Source organism: Plectropomus leopardus, chromosome 1 (assembly GCF_026936395.1).
Source record: "Plectropomus leopardus strain MGB_pleo_1.0 chromosome 1, ASM2693639v1, whole genome shotgun sequence".
Lineage (NCBI taxonomy): Eukaryota > Metazoa > Chordata > Actinopteri > Perciformes > Serranidae > Plectropomus > Plectropomus leopardus.
The window spans coordinates 3531988-3549932 of record NC_142176.1 but is presented as its reverse complement, the minus strand read 5'-3'; the positions used below and the strand labels follow the sequence as shown (position 1 = coordinate 3549932).

The 17945-nt window shown below is 39.9% G+C and overlaps 2 protein-coding genes across 4 annotated transcripts in view; one reads left to right on the top strand and one right to left on the bottom strand.

Moving 5' to 3' along the window:
- Positions 1-10890, top strand: part of adamtsl3 (ADAMTS like 3) — a 198732-nt gene extending 187842 nt beyond the window's left edge. For both annotated transcript variants that reach the window (XM_088083412.1, XM_088083362.1), the window contains exons 27-32: positions 22-276; positions 1379-1562; positions 5877-6081; positions 6158-6261; positions 6799-7013; positions 7606-10890. In XM_088083412.1, the coding sequence (XP_087939538.1) occupies positions 22-276; positions 1379-1562; positions 5877-6081; positions 6158-6261; positions 6799-7013; positions 7606-7724 (1082 nt within the window). In that variant the 3' untranslated portion in view covers positions 7725-10890. The remainder of the gene's footprint in view (positions 1-21; positions 277-1378; positions 1563-5876; positions 6082-6157; positions 6262-6798; positions 7014-7605) is intronic.
- A 2202-nt stretch (positions 10891-13092) lies between these two features.
- Positions 13093-17815, bottom strand: lins1 (lines homolog 1). 2 transcript variants are annotated; one of them, XM_088083291.1, is made up of 6 exons: positions 17405-17815; positions 17220-17309; positions 16477-16609; positions 15175-15771; positions 14477-14663; positions 13093-13901 (listed from the first exon to the last, which is right to left on the bottom strand). In XM_088083291.1, the coding sequence occupies exons 1-6, from the start codon at positions 17738-17740 to the stop codon at positions 13142-13144; spliced, it is 2103 nt and encodes a 700-aa protein (XP_087939417.1). In that variant the 5' UTR covers positions 17741-17815; the 3' UTR covers positions 13093-13141. The 2 variants fall into 2 exon arrangements, with proteins under 2 accessions (XP_087939417.1, XP_042344840.2); XM_042488906.2 differs by having other exon boundaries at positions 14477-14660.
- Between the last annotated feature and the right edge of the window lie 130 nt (positions 17816-17945).

Sequence of the window (17945 nt, the reverse complement as noted above, 5' to 3'; positions counted from 1 at the left end):
TTTTCTCGTGTCTCTTCACAGGTTGTCCAGTGGTTCCTGAACACAAACTTCCGGTGCGATGGGACTACAACAACCAGACCCTGAAGGAGGTTTCAGGTCCAGCTCAGACCCAGGGTCCAGGTCCTGAAACGGGTCTGCAGTACAGGATGCTGGTGGGAGGTCGTGTCCTCGAGGTCAACACAGTCCAGGTGAAGTTCTCAGGACGTTACCGCTGCCAGACGCTCGTCAACAGCAGCAGACAAACGCTGTCTGCCTGGATCAACGTTCACACTGAGGGTGAGCGTGAAGCTGATCTGCACGAATGTGTGTGTATGAAAAAAAGGATAAAAGTGCGCACAGCAACAAAACGTTAAGAAAGGTGCTGGACCCGCAAAGAGTGCAAAGAAAAACAGAGAGACATCCGCACACTTTTGTGTGTTTGTATGAGCCTGTGCAGATATTAGCAGTGCACTTATTTCATAAAAAGAAAAGTTAATTAATATTATTGTGAAATACTTATTATTTTAATATTTATAGTTCATGTGCAGTACCAATGATGCAGTGAAAGCAACTAAAAGTAATAACAGTAAATTTAAATTTTATTTTTTTATTTTTAATAATATAAAATTCGTTAAATTATTTTTTATAATAATAATAATAATACATATTGTAATATTATAAATACATATTATTAGTGTTATTGTTAATATTATTACAACAATAATCATAATAATCATCAGAATTTAGCAAATTTAACATTCATGTATAAGAGGCAAAATAAACGCATTAAAGAAAAAGAAAAAAGTAAAGAAAGAAGAAATCTGTTTTCATATATGTGTGTCTGTGTCTGTGTGTGTGTGTCTGTGTGTGTGTGTGTCTGTGTGTGTGTGTGTGTGTGTGTGTATAAATTACTAAATACAATAATAATATTAATAAATACACAAATTATTCTAAGAAAAATAAAACACAAACAAAAAAAAGCATACAATACAAATCTATATTACTACATGGATATGCACCACAATCTACTTTTATCTCCAAGCAGCCTCAAAATTACATATTTATTTACTTCAAAACGTTGAATTGGAGCTCTTTGATGCTCAGAGAAGACTTAACATTTCAGATTTGTTTTATATTTTAGATTGAAATTGTACTCTTTCCCAGAAATAACCCAATTCCTGAAAAAATTAAGCATTAGTTGCAAGGCGGGCATTTCAAAACCTGAAATTAAAAACTGAGAATCTGTGCAGGACACTCATTTACATGTTTCAGCAGATCCTTGGATGAAAGTTAAATCTGTTTGATTCCTCTGTTCTGTTGTTTTTTTTTCTTTTGGTTGCTTCCCTGATCCTGTGGATGTGAGTTTTGGTAGATGTGAGTGTTTTACATTTGGGTCCAGAGTTTGGCTGGCGTTTTGGAGAGTGGACCACGTGCAGCGCCTCGTGTGGGAACAGAGGGACGTGGCTGCGGAGGATTCACTGCGTCACTCTGGATGGGAAAGATGTTCAGCCCGCGATGTGTCAGCACATCCCCAAACCTGCCACTTCCCCCGTCCCCTGCAACAGACAGGACTGCCCTCCCAGGTACACACACACACACACACACACACACACACACACACACACACACACACACACACACACACTCACATCAGGATGAAATCTCTGAAAGTAGATCATCAGATTGGGTCAGATACGGAGCCAGCTCCTGGGACAGGAGTCTGGAGAGTTAACCCTCTCTGGGACCGTGGTGCCACGAGAAAACACACCCATTTTTGGCATTTCACACTCACATTAAACATCCTCAGGTGATTAATTTTTGGCGTAAAGTTTGCTGAAATATATTTACGTTTTTTCACTGAGCTGCTCCACAGCTGAGGGCAACATGCACACAAACTAAGTTATGAAAGCAGTTCATTTGTGTTGTTGTATTTGTATTTTTTTTCAATTTCAAATTTCATTTTAAACTGAAATGTTTCTTGAATATTTTATTTTATTTAAACAATAACCCTCTTTTTTCATTTCTCACCATTATGGTACAGGTGACATTCACCAAAATCGTACTCCCCAAAACAACATTTTTTGAAAGTTATGTTTACTTAGTTTATTTTATGACACACAAACATTGTTTTTTTTGGGTTGTTTTTTTTTTTAAAGAAAGTTAAAGAAATGATAAAAAAAACAACCTCATTGGATAAACAGCACAGCGTTAAGTGAGTTTCAGGAGGCAGAATAAGTTTGTCCAGTGGGTTACATCATCACTTGTGGCAAGAAAATGTCCAATAAAACCCAAAATGCAGGTTCTTAATTAAAGGAAGGCCTATTTTATACTGACAGATTATACACGACCTAATCGTCCCCCAAAAATGTTGTTTTGCAGATACTTTACACTTACAACACCGTGGTTGATATTTGGTTAAGTTTAGGCACCAAAACCAAGTCGTTTTAGTTTGGAAAAGATCATGTTTTTCCTTAAAATACCTGGTTTTGGGGCACGAGCAACGCTGAAAAAGAAGCAATGGGTCCCTAAAAAACACCCAAAGTTAGGGGGCAAAAGCTGAAGGAAAACCAGCAAAGTGTCCCTAAAAACAACCATAATTGGGGACTGAACAGCTGCATGAAAAAGAGCCACAGGTCCAGAAAAACACCCCGAAAAAATGCTGAAAAAGCAGTCACAGGTCCCTCAAACACACCCAGATCTGAGGGCTGAAAGCCGCTGGAAAACAAGTGACGCGTCACTTAAAAATATCCACGTCTGGTGCCTAAAAAGCAGCTGGAAAAACAGTGCGATGTGTCTAAAAAAAACACGTTTGTGGGCTGAAAAGCTGCAGGAAAAACAGCGATGGGTTTTAGGTACGAGGTAATTTTATTTCTCATTCTTTAAAAAGTAATTTTAAAATTGAAATTAAAATTTGTCCCTGAATCCTGGGCTGGTGGAAACAGAAATTAATCACAAAAAACAACCAGTTTTGTTGTCTGTTGGTCTCGAAGAGTTGTCTGAAGCGTCTCGCCGAGGTGACACACCGTCCTCCACCTCCTGATGACAACGTCAGCTCCTAAACTACGTCACCTCAGAAACGTTGATATGATGCGTATGAAACGTGGTACCATAACGTATTTATGGCTTGCAGAAAGATACAATGCCAACATTTTCCTCTGATAAACGGGCTGTTTCCCAATAAACATGTAATCAAACGGAGCTGCATTAGACTGACGGACTGATGTTATCTTTAAGTGCACTGGCTCACGGTCGACTCTTTCACACGCCGCCTTTGATGAGGCAGAAACACAGAGAGGGCAGCCCGCTAATGAATTCATGAGGAGCAGCCAGATCACCACAGAAGTGTAACTCTCAGCAGAATCTGCTCACCCCGAACCCCCCGCTGCTCCCAGCTCTGCCCGCCTGCCTTTACCCATCATGCAGCACATCAGTCAGGCCCCCCCACCCCGCCGCCACACACCGAGCCAGCTCCAGCTCTCTAATGCTACACAAATGACCCACCATTAGCTCCAATCAGGCCAGGACGCCGGAGTCAGACGCCGAAAGACACAAAACTCTCCGTTTCAGACATTTAAATCTGTTATCACGATATCAGACTTTGTTTGTAAAGCACTTTTCATACAGATGAACTGTTACACAAAGTGCTTTATACACTAAAACCAAAATCACACACACACACACACACACACAAGCATGTTACTAAAAACACAAAAAACTGCACTCATTAAACCCGGGAACTGAGGAAACGCTACCGTACGTGAGGAAACAACCGAGGCTGAAAAAGTACATAAATAAGGAAGCAGATAAAGAGATTAATAAATGACATAACAATAGCAATAAATAAATAAGTAGATGAGCAATTGGGTAAAATATGCAAACTGTAAATAAGAGGTAAATTAAGGATAAAAATAGAAAATAAAATAATTAACAAATCTGTTAAAAATAATAAAATGATAAAGAAAGTAGTAAAAACCGTACAAACCTAACCCCAAATGAAGCTCAGTTAAAAGCCAAACTAAAAAGAAAGGTCGTGAGTTTGCTTTTAAAAATATTAACCCTCTGCTGCCCTCGGGTCTGCAGGCTGTAACACAAACGCGGAGCATAATCATGAAAAAAAGCCTCACTGTGAGTTTTTGTTGCAACTTTCGGGACTATTAAGAGTTCACTGCGAGAAGACCTGCGAGCTCATAAGATCAAAGCAAATCTGATGAATAACTGCGACCAAGAGCTTTAAAATCCAGTAAAAAAGATCTTAAAATCAACCCTGAAACACACGGAGAGACAGTGCAGAGACCTTAAAATTGGTGTGATGTGATGTGCGGAGTATTAACAGTTGGATTTTGTGTACGGAGTTGCGATGCGTCTTTTTGTGATAAGACAGAGAGAGAAACTCAGATGCACAAGAAGATCTTACAGTTTGACTCTCAGCAGGAGGTGCGGCAGCTTTCTCTGGGAAACTGCTGACTCTGTGTTTTCGAGCGAGCGTACTGTAATACCAGGCTTTGTTGCTGACCTTTCACTGTCCACATCAAGAAAACAGCCACACACACACGCAGCCAAGTACATTTCTGAAGCACACACACACACACACACACACATACACACAAGGAAAACAGAATAACTGTCAAATCAAATCATTGGGGTTCTTGTTCTGGTAAAAATGTGTTGATGACAGCTTTTGTCTAAGATATTTCAGCAGATTCACTGGAAACAAAATGCATTATATGAGAGATTTCTTCTATATATCTGTAAATGAGAATTGCTTTTAACCTTTTAAAACTTGGGCGACTGGCTTGAGTTCTTTCAGAAGCATGGGAAGAAGGCGTTAAGCAACTTAACAGGAAATAACCAAGAAATAAGCAAGAAATTGGTTTTAAAAAAAAGAAAGAAAAGAAATTATCTGAAAAATTCAAGGGAAAAAATCCAATCAAACAAGAAATTAAAAAAAACAAAACAAAACAGGGAAATGATCCGGAGAAAAAAACAAAATAAAATAACTTAAATAATAAATAAATAAATTATAATCATAAATAAATTTAAATTTAAAATAAATAATAAATTTTCCCCCAGTTTAAAAAAAACAACATAGCATATATTTTATAGCATATATGGATATTTTAATTGTTCTTACCTGTTTTTACTTTCGGTGCTGCTACAACAAGCAGGATTAATAAATGTTTATCTTATTTTAATTATCTTCATTTTGAAGTTTGCAAGACATTTTTTGCCAAGATGCTTGTTGCCTTCTTCTCCGTTTTTTTTCAAAAAATCTAACCAATTTTCTCGCATTTCGGGTGTTGAAATACGTGTGAAAGGCGTCTGAATGCAGCACAAGAAAAGTGATGTTGATTCAGGTTAGTGTTCTCGGCTATATTTGCATTTAACCCTTTAAAACCTGAGCACACTGGCTTGATTTCTTTGAAAAACATGTAAAGAAGACAATGAGTAATTTAACAAGAAATTACCCAAAAATTAGCAACAAAAAAAAGGAAAGAAAACAAAAGTAAGAGAACAAAAACACAAAATGACCCGAAAAATGACATGAAAATAATAAAAGTCTAATCTATCATTTTAAATATATAATCATAAAAACGATATATGTATTTTAATTATAATATAGTTTTCATGAGTTTCTTCCATGTCTTTTTTCTAATTAAACTCTCTTTTTTTTCATTTTAGGTAATTTCCTTCTCATCACAACTCCCAGCTCTCACTGGGCTGTTTCCATCTTTGTCTGGAATAAATTCTGTTTACCTCGACACACAGAGTTTGAGATTTAAAATTTAAAGACCCTGGAGGCTGTTTTGGAAAAGCTCTATTTAGTTTAGATGAACAAATTCAAAAGCAAACTCCTATTTTGAGAGTAATGTGTCAGTATTTTTTTGTCATCGTTTCAGGTGGTCGGTGTCTGAGTGGACGAAGTGTTCGGCTCTGTGTGGAGGCGGCTGGAAACAGCGGCAGGTCTCCTGTCAGCAGCTGGATGCCAGAGGTGCGGTGAAGACTCTGAGCGCCGCCGCCTGTGAGAGGACGAGCCGACCCACAGACACCGAGCAGTGCACCGCCAGTTACTGTCCCACCTGGGTCACCAGTCCGTGGGGAAAGGTACAGTCACACACGGAGTTAAACGAGTCACATGATAAAGAAAAGCCGTTTAAACTCGGGTGTTACTCTGTTCCAGTGTTCAGGGAGGTGTTTAGGTCCAACCACCACCGTGCAGAAGAGATCTGTCACCTGCCAACACGCCAACGGCTCCTCGTACACAGACTGTGACCTCAGGGACAGGTATGCACACAAACACCCAGAAGGACAATTACCAGTGTTGGTATCAGGTCTATATTCTCATTAAACTAGTTCTTATAATGTGTTAACTCTTTATTCAGAGAGTTAACTCTTTGAAACCTGAGCAAAGACGCTTGCTATCTTTCAAAAACATGGTAAGAATTCTGGCAATCAGCAACAAAAGAAGAAATGACCCCAAAATTAGCAAGATTTTACTGAAAAGGATAAGAAAATTACCTGAAAATTTGTTAGAAAAAATAAGAAAATGCCTAGAAAAATGCTTAAAATTATAATAATTCTGTAAATCAATTTTAAATATAAAATATGAACATTTTTAATGTTGTTTTTTTCTCTAGCTTTTTTCTTTATTTCCCCTCGAAAAATGTCCCTTTGTTTTTTTAAAAAAAAAAATCCAAATCTATTAATTTCTTGCAGTTTGTGGAAAAATTGTTTATTACCGTTACCTTTACCTTTTACCTTTTTCTGATTATCATATTATCACAGGGACTAAAAACTAAACTAAAAACTGCTCTCTTTCAGGCCTCCATCAGTACGCAACTGTTCCTCCGACCTCTGTGATGTCCAGTGGCGTCCCGGTGCGTGGCGGGCGTGCACGGTAGTCTGTGGGAGCGGCTTCCAGTCCCGCAGGGTGGACTGTGTTCACCGCAGGAGCGGCAGGACTCTGGCTGACCAGCACTGCGCCTGGATCCAGCGGCCCTCCACCTGGCAGCACTGCAACACCTCCACCTGTGGGAGTAAGTCTGTGCGTGTGTGTGTGTGTGTGTGTTTGTGTGTGTGTAATACACCACAATTAGGAACAGTCAGCAGTTTTAAAGGAATATTTCACCCATAAAATTACTATTTCTATATGAATTATTCATTCAGTGTTACCTTGAATTTGTGTAAATTTAGTTTTTTTTAGTTTTTCTCATAAAAAAAATTGTAACAAAATTTTAAATAAATGGTTATATTATATACATATGGTTTTCTGGGGGAAAAAAATCCAGATTTTTTTTCTCTTTTTTAAAAAAACAAATTTTCAGGTCATTTTCTTGTCGCCTCTTTACTATTTTTTTGGAATTCGTGGGACATTTCTTGTCGAGTTGTTCATTGCTCTTTTCCTCAAGTTTTCGAAAGAATTCAACTTAATTTCACAGCACAATAAAAATTATGTTGATTCAGGTTTTAAGGGGTTAAATACACTTACATTGTTGTTTTTTGTGTTGTTTTTTACATCAGTTTTTTTTCTCAGAAATGGTGAGAAATATAGACCTTAAAAAAACTGAAAAAAAACATTGCCAGCAGTTGAATTTTTTTTTTTTTATGGTGCGTTTTGATCCCATGCAGGTGAATGTAAGGACACCACCCAGTACTGCAGCGTGGTGAAGAGACTGAAGCTGTGCTACCTGGACATGTACAAACAGAGATGCTGCAGCTCCTGTTCACAGGATCCAGACTCCACCTAGTGGCCGCGCGCGGTCACAAGCGCGCTACATTTTGTACAACAGATGGACCACATGAGACGAACGACTGAGCAAACACTGAGAGGACGTCATCTGTGAGTGGATGCTTCGAGATCTGCACATATTTAAACTGGACGAGCTTCAGTCCGACTCTTTCACTTCCTAAAAGGAACCCGAGCAGAGCCTCAAAAAGGCTCGACGGAGGAGGGTGGATTTATTTTCTGATTCGGACCCAAACTCCTGATATGAAGACAAGTTCTCACTATGAGGATCAGATGGAGTTTTTTGGACGTTACTGCAAAAACTGAACATTTGGTTTACGGTGACATTCATTCGTTATATTCCCTCTTGGCTGCCAAAAAGGAACATAATGTTTATCGTAGAACGCGTACCACTGTCACCTGAAAGCAAGACGTAGACTGAGATAACGGTTTGCCAGTGTGTGAGAAACTGAGGTTCATCAAATCATCAGCTACATAAAAACAGCCTAAAATTCTTGTAGTCATGCTTTTACATACACTTATACTCTTTGAACTTTTCTTTATTTATTTGTGTAATTGTTCAAAAGTACTTTTATAGAATTATTCACATAAAATATTAAAGCAAAATTCCAGTTTATTACAATTTGGGTCTAATTTTTATAGTTTTGTTTGCTCGATGAATTGCTGCGATCTTGCAAACCAAGACGTCAGACAGTTTGGAGGTAAAACTGACAGTGAGTTCATCCATAATTGAAAAAATTAGACCCAAGTTGTAGTGAACCGAAACGTGTCCTCTGATATATCCCTGACTTTCCTTACCATTAAAGTGGTACAGTTTGTCACCTTATGATTTTAAGAGCTGCTAACCCCAAGATAATTTCTTTAGTGTCATACTGATGAGTTTAAAAGTTTGGTAGACACACTGAAATCTTGTTTTACTTTAATATAGAAATAATCCAATTTAAATATGACACAAAAACAACGCAACAAGACCTGTAGATTGTCATGTTGGCCCTTTAAAACCACACATCCATAAAACCAACCTTATCACCAGACGGTATGTCGATGTTGGACGACTCAGCGAGATTATTTTTAGTGCCAGTATTTTTAAAATGATCCATGTCAACGTTATTTTTGTGAAAATTACAGAATTACAAAAAAGATCATCCTTATGGCAAATAAGCAATGGTCAAAGTATAATTAAAGAATAAAATACTCGGTTAATGTTTAGGAAAGATTGTGGTTACATCAGAGTTGGGGTTGGGTTAGAGAGTCTCAAGTCCGCATATGACACTCAAAAGTCCAAACATCATGTGGACCCCATGTTGAGCCAGGAGGAACCCCAAATCACAAAGTGACAGAAAAGTAGAGAAATGAGATGACAGAGAGAGAATCCAAGAGACCCCTTCGCCACTAAAATAAGCACATTTATGCAGGTTTCTTAAATGTGGAAAAATGCATCAAAAATCGGCGATAGACATCTTTCCCACTAAACCAGTAAGCCTTTCTGTTTTTTTTTTACCTAATGTGTCACATTCAATGTCACGGATGGGCTGGAAAACCAGATTAGTTAACAGTCGCAAGCAGCATGGAGGCCAGTGAAAATGTTAAAATGGTTATTTCTTACTTATTTTTTCTTACTCATTCAAACTAAATTTTGAACTGTGTTCACTCACTGCTTGGACAGAGACAGACGGTATTTTGTGGCAACCTGCTTTTGCATTGCACTGGCAAAGGGGCTAAACCCACCCAGGTGTTCCCGTCACTACCGATGGAAGCTGCTCGCAGCTGAAGCTTATAAATATTCGTGAATAACGCAGTCATTTTACATGTATTTCATTACGTTTTCATAAAAAATGGTCTGTAATCACAGGCCTCAATAACACGTTCTGAATGTTGCTTTGGAAATGTTCTTCCTTTGTTCTCATGTAACATTGTGGGAACATTTTATAAAGGAACATTCAAAGATCTGTCACGTCTCAATATCACCAAAACATCCTCAGAATGCTGCAGTTAAAACATTACGTCTTAGTTAGCATTTAATCTAATAGGAACATTATTTGAAATGCTAAAACATCATTAAAACGTTCTTTGAAAATTAGATTAAATGTTTTCTTGAAAACATTATTGCAACATGTAGATAATGTTAGCCAATGTTGTGGGAACGTTCCCTGTTGGCTGGGCACACTACTCCGGCGTTTCCAAACCCCTAAAATGGAGACGTTTGAAAACTCTATTGACCCCGTTTTACTTCCAAAACTTCTGAGTTAATTTTTGTTTTTCCTTGGATGGGCAAAAACGGAGACTTTTGGAAACGATGATGCACGATGATCTTCTCCTTGAAAGTCAGATGTTCGACACTCAGAACAGAATATCTGGGGATGCTGGGCCAGTGAACCCTTTGTTGCACATGTAATCAAACGTTGGAAGTGTTTTAATTTATAAAATCGGTTCACGCGTAAAACAGATTTTAGGATGGAAGTCCTTCTCGACCATTCACCCGTGTGAAGGTACTGGTTGTGATTGGAGTCACGTGTCACTGATGAGAAGCTGCTGTTGTGAAAGCATGAATTCATGTCCATATATTCATCATCAGCACCACTCTTTGACTCTTAACTCGAAGGTTTTGTAAAATAATTTCAGTATTTCACGTGAGGAACAGTCCCGACTGAGTGAGAGGCACCAGCACCACACTGATTCTGACTGATGGGTCTGTTCACGTTACCTTTGTGTTGGTTATCATACTGATGTGCTGCATTGTAAAATGTCTTGTATATACTGTGTTCTAAGTGCAATATCGTATATGGAGTGTATGTAGATTGTGTGCGACTTTTATTTTCTTACTTATTCATGGTTAAGGTGTCTTTTTAACTCCTGTTGAAGATCTTAGAGTATAAAGCACGTGTATATGTTGACTGGGCGGTACCTTTGCTGCCGCTCGCCTGATTTTATTTGCATGTGTATAAGCCTCCGATGTTTTATAGGTCCGTTGTGAAATGCCACGCGGTGACATGCATTCTCCGTGTCCACCCCGGCTACCGATGGCTTTACAGTGAATCTGATGTGCTCACGTTACACCGCTTATGGACTTGCAGCTTGACTGAAGGATTCTGAGGTAGTGCGACAAATTATTTAAGTGCTTTAGATAACATCGTAAAGGAATAAAGACAGTTTGATCACTTCATAAATGTGGCATTAGTTTTTGACTTTTTTTTAACCCTCTGAAACCTGGAACGACATCACTTTTCTTGCGCAGCTTTCAGGTGCTGTTCACAAGTAAATAAACCTTTGAGCCCTGAGCAGATTATGCATCAATCCATCTGTTGTTGTCCACTTATCCGAGACCAGGTCCTGGGTGCAGCAGGCTGAGCAAAGCACTCCAGACGTCCCTCTCCTCCCCAGCAACGCCTTCCAGCTCCTCCTGGGGGACGCCGAGGCGTTCCCAGGCTAGACGAGATATGTAAATTAGTGCCTGAACATGAGGAAAAGGGGCAAATCAGCAACTGAGGAAGAAATGTTCCACAAATTACAGCAAATTAGTAGATTTAAAAATATTTTTTTAAGCCAGGGAAAGATTCCTAGTGGAAAAAGGAAATAAGTTAGGGAAAAATATATACTTAGAATTATCATTATAACTTTATAATGATAATTTTAAGCACATTTCCAATTCCTGTTTTATTTTTTTTTCCTACTTTCTTCCCTGTTTTTTTTTAAACTCATTTTCAGGTAATATTATTGTGCTTTTTACTGATTTCTTGCTAATTTTCTGTAATGATGTTACAAAATTATATATTTTAAGCCGTTTTCCAAGTCTTGTTTGCTTTTTGCACAAACTAATTTTCAGGTAATATTGTGCTTTTTCCTAATTTCTTGCTAATTTTAGGGGGGCATATATTTATTTGCTGTTCATTACTTTCTTCCCATGTTTTTGAAAGAAATCAAGCAAATTTGCTCGAAAAAAAAAACCACTTGATCCAGCTGTAACGGTAATTAGAGGTGTTTTCTTAAACTGATGCACATGATTTTAATGAGCATGAATTTGTGACGGCACAGCCATAAATTATCATCCAATATGCAAAGAGATGATTGGCATTTTCTTATGGTATGACACGGTAGCTGCGCAAAAACTATGATTTTGTTTTCCTTCTCATCACACATTTACATCAAATGGGCTCCATCCTTTTTGTAGATTGTTGTTCTTACTTTGATAATCACAGACATCCCTTGTGGATGTTTAATTTCCTCATAAACCTTTGCTTTATTGTTTGCATAACTGTCTGTGACATTCTGATCACTGTTTCCAGAGATACGTGTGAAAAAGGCAAAAGCTTGAGGAGACGAGGAGAGCAGAGCCAGGTGAGCTAATGAGCACAGCAGGTGCTCGTTATCTTACAAAACTCTCCTTTTAAACACAGTGGCGTGCTGGACCTCAGATGACTGCCGCAGACTGACAACGACGCTGGCTGCTGTTTCAACATGACACCACAGGAGTTTAACAGTTGAAGAAAAATCAGGTTTGTTTGCTTTTTAACACTGAGGTATTAATGACCTGGCTCAAAAAGCCACAACACAACGGAGCCACATCGTGGCAATATTTAACAAAAGATATTTATTTAAGCAAATTAAGCTTTAAGGACTGTTTGGTGCATTTTAAGTACTTTTAATTCTTCATTTTATAATTTTGATAATTTTGGCTGTGTTCATTAATGTGGCATACATTTAGGCAAGATTGTGTGTTTTTGTTTAATCTGTGAATTTCCAGCTCCTATAATAAGTCTGAAATGCATTGAGTAAACAAAATTGTTACACTCATTGACTTGTTACATTGTTACACTGTTAAGTGCAATAAAAAACGTAGAAGCATCATGGCAAAAACTTTGCATTTAAAGGGTTAAAATTCTGAAAATTAAAGAATATTTGATATTTATGATTAGGACTAGGGCTGGGCGATAAATCAATAACGATGTCAATCTTGAAATATTTTTCCTCGATTGAAATATGAGACGTAGTTGATAGAACTCAAACAATAATAACGTATAAAAATCAGTGTTGCTGCTAATCATTGACACATCCCGGGCTGTGATAATAAAAAAATCTACTTTGCATGTAGTATCCTGAGAGTTTTTTTGTTTTGCATCTAAAAACATAGTGGCATCATGACAAATAACTGGAATTTAAAGGGTTAAAATTCTGAAAATGAATGTATATTTGATGTTTATCATTAGGACTGATGTTGGTTAAAATATTAGATCGCGTAAAGTAGAAAATATTCTTTTTTGTGTGTGCAGAGCGATAAAAGTGTGTGTAATATTGAAGTGGGTTAAATGATGAAAGGCAAAAAAACACCTTAGACATGCTCAAGATTCATATGAGGACAAAGACACACTGGACCATTTTTATATAAACTAATCATTTATTCAAACGTGACAGACATGATAGCTAGAAACAGTTTTCCACTTGTGCTAAGAGCTTTAAGAGTGAAGACGGGTTGTACGGGAAGAGTTTCTTGGTCTGCAGCCTCGTCACCACGTCTCTGAGCGCGGACATACAGAGAACCGCTCTGGTTAACGTTCTGCAGGTCACCTGTGGACCTGAACGCAACGTTTGCCCGGTCTGCATCACCTGCAGTGATGGATCTTTGAGTCCTCTTTCCAGTGTGGATTTAGGTTCACTCGGTAATCCCGTTGAGTCTGATGACTCACGCCTGAGAGCTGCTGGTGGTCCACTCATCTCCTGTTTCTCATCCAAAGCTTCATGCTGAGAAACCTCCATGCTTTCTGGATCAGACTCGTCAGAACTATCATAATCTACAAGGTGAAACCCAGCAGCCGAATTGATCTTTCCTGCTTCTGAAATAACACCTGAAGGCTGATCACAGGAGCTGAATTCAACCCCGTCTGTCCCCTTTAAATTATCACCGCTGCATGAGGCAGCGAGTGACATCTGCGGTGAAATTCGACAGCCAGGCGAGCCGATTCTTCCACACGCTGCAGTGAAGCCCGGCCAGTCAGCTGTGAGGCACTTGAGGTACCGAACAAAGTACTCGAGGAAGCAGGTTTCCGTGGAGATGAGGAAGTCGAGGAGGATGCTGTGGTCGAAGGAGATGCTCTGAAGCAGCAGCAGGAAGTGGCAGTGAGGGTTGCAGCCAGAGGCGCACGCCGCCTTCAACACGGCAGAGTCCTCAAACCCTGAACACCGTCTGCAGGGAGACACAAAAAGTTCAGTTAGCCGAGAACATGACACGTGCCTCACCTGGACTCCAACATCTGATTTGCAAACTTCCATTTTTTTTTTTTTGTTTTTTCTTTAAATCTTGTATGTGTGCGCCTTTTTTATTGCTGCCTTCACTTGCTCCCTGGAAATATCGTACTTTCCAGTTGTGCACTTGTAATTACAACAAACACACATGGTCACAAACAAAGCAACAAACATGGATGCTAGATTTAAAACAGTCTTAAAATAGTTGATTTATCAATCCACTCAGAGCTGATCGGATCGATGGATGAGAGGAGCAGCTTCTGCAGAGGCGGGTGAATGCAAACTTTTGGACCTAGCGCAATGAACGGCTGAATTTGGCTTTCACTGCACCTGATATTCTGCTGCTCCACCTGTGCCCAGAGTACACTCTGCGTTCCAAACATTATACATATTCCTGTAGCGCTCCTGATGAACGATCCAGCTCCAAAAAAATAAAAATCAGTAAGTGGCGGCAGATGTTTGAATTGTGTTGAGCTGCTACAAATACATGAGTATGTGGGAAACGCTGTGTTGTACCTGTGATGGAGGAATATGGACAAACAAGCTTTGGCTGCCTCCATCATGTCGTCGTCCTGTTCTCCAAACAGCACACTGATCCAGCAGCAGCGGTGAGCGACCTCCGTCAGCTGGACGCTGCACTGCCTCAGGAAGTCCCACAGACTCTGCAGATACCCAGAAACCTCTGTAGCACCGTCCACTCCTGCTGGGAGGCGACACAGTGGTTTTAGCATATTAAGAAATGGCCGCCTCTGTGGAGATACTGTAACACAGGGTGTCCAAAATTCCTGTTCTTACACCTTTACTGACCTATGAGGATGCTGGTGGTCATGTTAGGTCTTTATTTCAAACATGCCAAATAAAATAGAAGAACGAAATAAAGTATGAACAAGAAAAATCACACTGTAATGTCCACCTGACATATTTAATAAACATAAGTATTTCAGGTCTGACACTTTCTTTGCATGTATTGCAGACCACTTTCCCTGGTGTCAGGTGAGTGTAATACACACACTTTTTCATTAATTAATTGTATCTGGGCTCATTAAAATAAAACACAGATAATCGGCAAAATGCCAAATATTGGCCCCAATAATCTGTCGATTCCTACTTCAAACTCGGCACCGGCTTCTTCAAACTGTTTGATGCAGCATTGATCCAGAATCAAACACAGTATACTGTTTAGCGTTTGTGTACCAGTGTTGTGACTTTTTCACCTGTCCCTGCAGCTGTTTGGACGTGAAGCTCCATGGACTTGAGGAGAAGCAGGCTGACGGCCCTCAGCATCACACAGTCCGGTTTCTGACCTTCATCCCCTCTGACGCGTCTCGTCCCCCCAAAGAAAGACGCCGGCTCCACCTGCACACTCTGTAACCAGTTCATCCTCGCCGCTGTGAGCACGCTCCGAGCCAGCAGGCTCATATCAGAGTCAAAGTCGTCGTGTTTTGTCCCAGCGGACGGCGGCTCACCTAAAGCCCACTCCTCTCCAGCCTTCTGCAGCGCGGCTCTCTTCAGAAGCAGCAGCGCTCGCTTTCTGACAAAATACTGCGAGCAGCAGCTGATCGTCGTGAGGAGCGCTGAGGAGTGAACGTGTGTGATTCTCTGACTCTTCAGACAGACTCCAGCACCGCATGTCAAACTGGACGCAGTCAGAACCTCCAGCAGGTCCAGCAGGAGGCAGATTGTTGCTGTCCAGAGTCCGCTGCTGGAAACATCCAAATACTGCATCATCTCCGCTCTGTCTTTGGGGAGAAACTTTGAACATAAAACGCTGACGCTGGAGTCTAAAGCTGCCAGAAGTTTCCCAAAGATGTCTGATGGAAGAAAAACACATGCAAACAGATGAAACACAACAAGGATCGCGCTGCAGAAATACCAGGGACGTCAGCAGATTTAGCACTTTAGACACAATAACTAACCAGAAACAGCAGCACAGAAATGAACAATGATATCTTTGAATTCATGAAGGAATAGTGTCTTCCTTTTTTCACCACAGAGCGCTGACAATTACTATTACTAGACTATTTTACAGTGCAAAATGTCTTTAATACAAAATGTTGGTAACAATATTAATAAATATATTGAACCCTTTAGGGCCAGCTTAAATATTAAACGCACTTGTATCACTCTGCGCATAAAATGTGCTTTTCAAAATCAAGCTTTAAAAAACATTATGCATTAATATGATTTTCTACTTTGATTGAGTTTATTTTCTGTAACCAACATCAGTCCTAATAACAAATGTTTATTAATTCTGAGAATGTTAACCCTTTAAGTGCAAAGGTTTTGTCATGATGCCACTTTTTTAATGAGAAAAAAATTTAATTTTCAATATGCTGAGTAGATTTTTTTATATTTATAATTGTTACATTTAGATTTAGTGGCATCTAGTGGCAAGGATTGCAAATTGCAACCAGCTAAAACTTCCTTAATGTGCTAACCAGAATTCGGCTGTCGCTCCTGTTCGAAAACACATAGCTTTTGCTCACAATGTGAATGAATTAACTAACTAGTTTTACCTTGATGAGCTCCTTTAAGAAGTCTTTTTAGGACTTCAGTCAGAGACCACAGACAGGCATCCAGTTCAGGACCGGGAGCTGATCTGCAGAACGTCTGCACACACTTCTGCTGCCACACAGGACTCACTGCACCCTGAGAGCGTATTTATTATACCTTTATTATACATTATACATTCTGATTTACTAAAAGTATGATATTTTCTTCATGCATTTTTCAATGATGGTGCAGAGACATGAGGGCACAGATGTTGAGGACCTGGAAACACTGACCAATCAAAACAAACTGCTTTTTCAGCTTAAAGACACTAAAACTGGGTATTTCAGACAGAGGGTGACTACAGGTACATTCAGTCAGATAATGTCAGGAAAATAATGTTTTTTTCTTTTTTTTAACAGTAAATCGTGTAGACATGTTCAAGTAAAAACCCAGAATACAACAGTGAATCTGAAAATGAGCATAATGTGGGATTTTTAATATATAATATATATATATATAGAGAGAGAGAGAGAGACAGAGAGAGAGAGAGAGAAAACCACTTCTACAAACATTATGAAGTTACCCGTGGTGTACCACATGGATCAATTTTAGGACCCCTACTTTTTAATTATATATGCTACTCCTGGGCTGTGTCATCGGGAGGCGCGGCATTTCTTTCCGCAGCCGTGAGGATGACACTAATGTCTCCTTGTCTCCTGATGACACTGAGTGTTTCTGTAGGTCAACAAAAGCTCTGAGAACTCACAGATTTGAGGAGCTGATAGAAAACAAGCGATGATGCACTCTTTGCAGCCAGATGTGAGATAATCTGGTCCTCAGACTGGAACTGCTGGATCTGTGGAATAACATTTTTCAGATCTCACCGTGCAAAACATATATCAAAAATGTATTTGTGTTTTCTGGTCGTCTCGAGAAGAGTGGATCGCTTACAAGTTGTGCCATGAGCTCCATGTGCTGAAACTCCGTCAGGATCTCCTCCCAGTACACACTGAGCTCGGGAGTCAGGCTGCAGGAGGTCAGGTCTGAGGAGATCCGCTCCACCACAGTCAAACCGATGCAGCTCAGCTCCGCGCTGCTGACAGGAGCACACTCTCTGTCCTCACCGGGGACATGTCCACAAACCCCGGAAAATATCACACCAGCCACATCTGCAGGAGTCTGTCTCGGACACGATCCGGTCAGCAGACAGGTGAAGACATGTGTGAGGCGGTCAGAGCGCCGCAGAGAGCCGGGGGATGAGCGTCTGCAGCCCGCTGAGAGCTCCATGGTGCTGCCGACTCTTCCGTGTGAGGAGCTGCCATGTGATTCACGCGGAAGCAACAAACCAACCAGCTGAGTCAAGTCACCGAGAGACTTCACAAAATAAGACCGGATGCATGCTGCGAGAGCCTTCAAAATAAAACGAGTTTCCTGTTGGACCATACTCTGACGACCAAATGGTATTTTAGACAGAAAAGATGGACTGACCTCT

Coding starts and splice junctions, on each gene's coding strand:
- lins1 (XM_088083291.1), bottom strand. CDS start 17,740: ATGGAGCTCTCAGCGGGCTGCAGACGCTCATCCCCCGGCTCTCTGCGG. Junction 15,772..16,476: donor TCTTAAAGGAGCTCATCAAG/GTAAAACTAGTT, acceptor TTCTTCCATCAG/ACATCTTTGGGAAACTTCTG. Junction 14,664..15,174: donor CCAAACAGCTGCAGGGACAG/GTGAAAAAGTCA, acceptor GTCGCCTCCCAG/CAGGAGTGGACGGTGCTACA.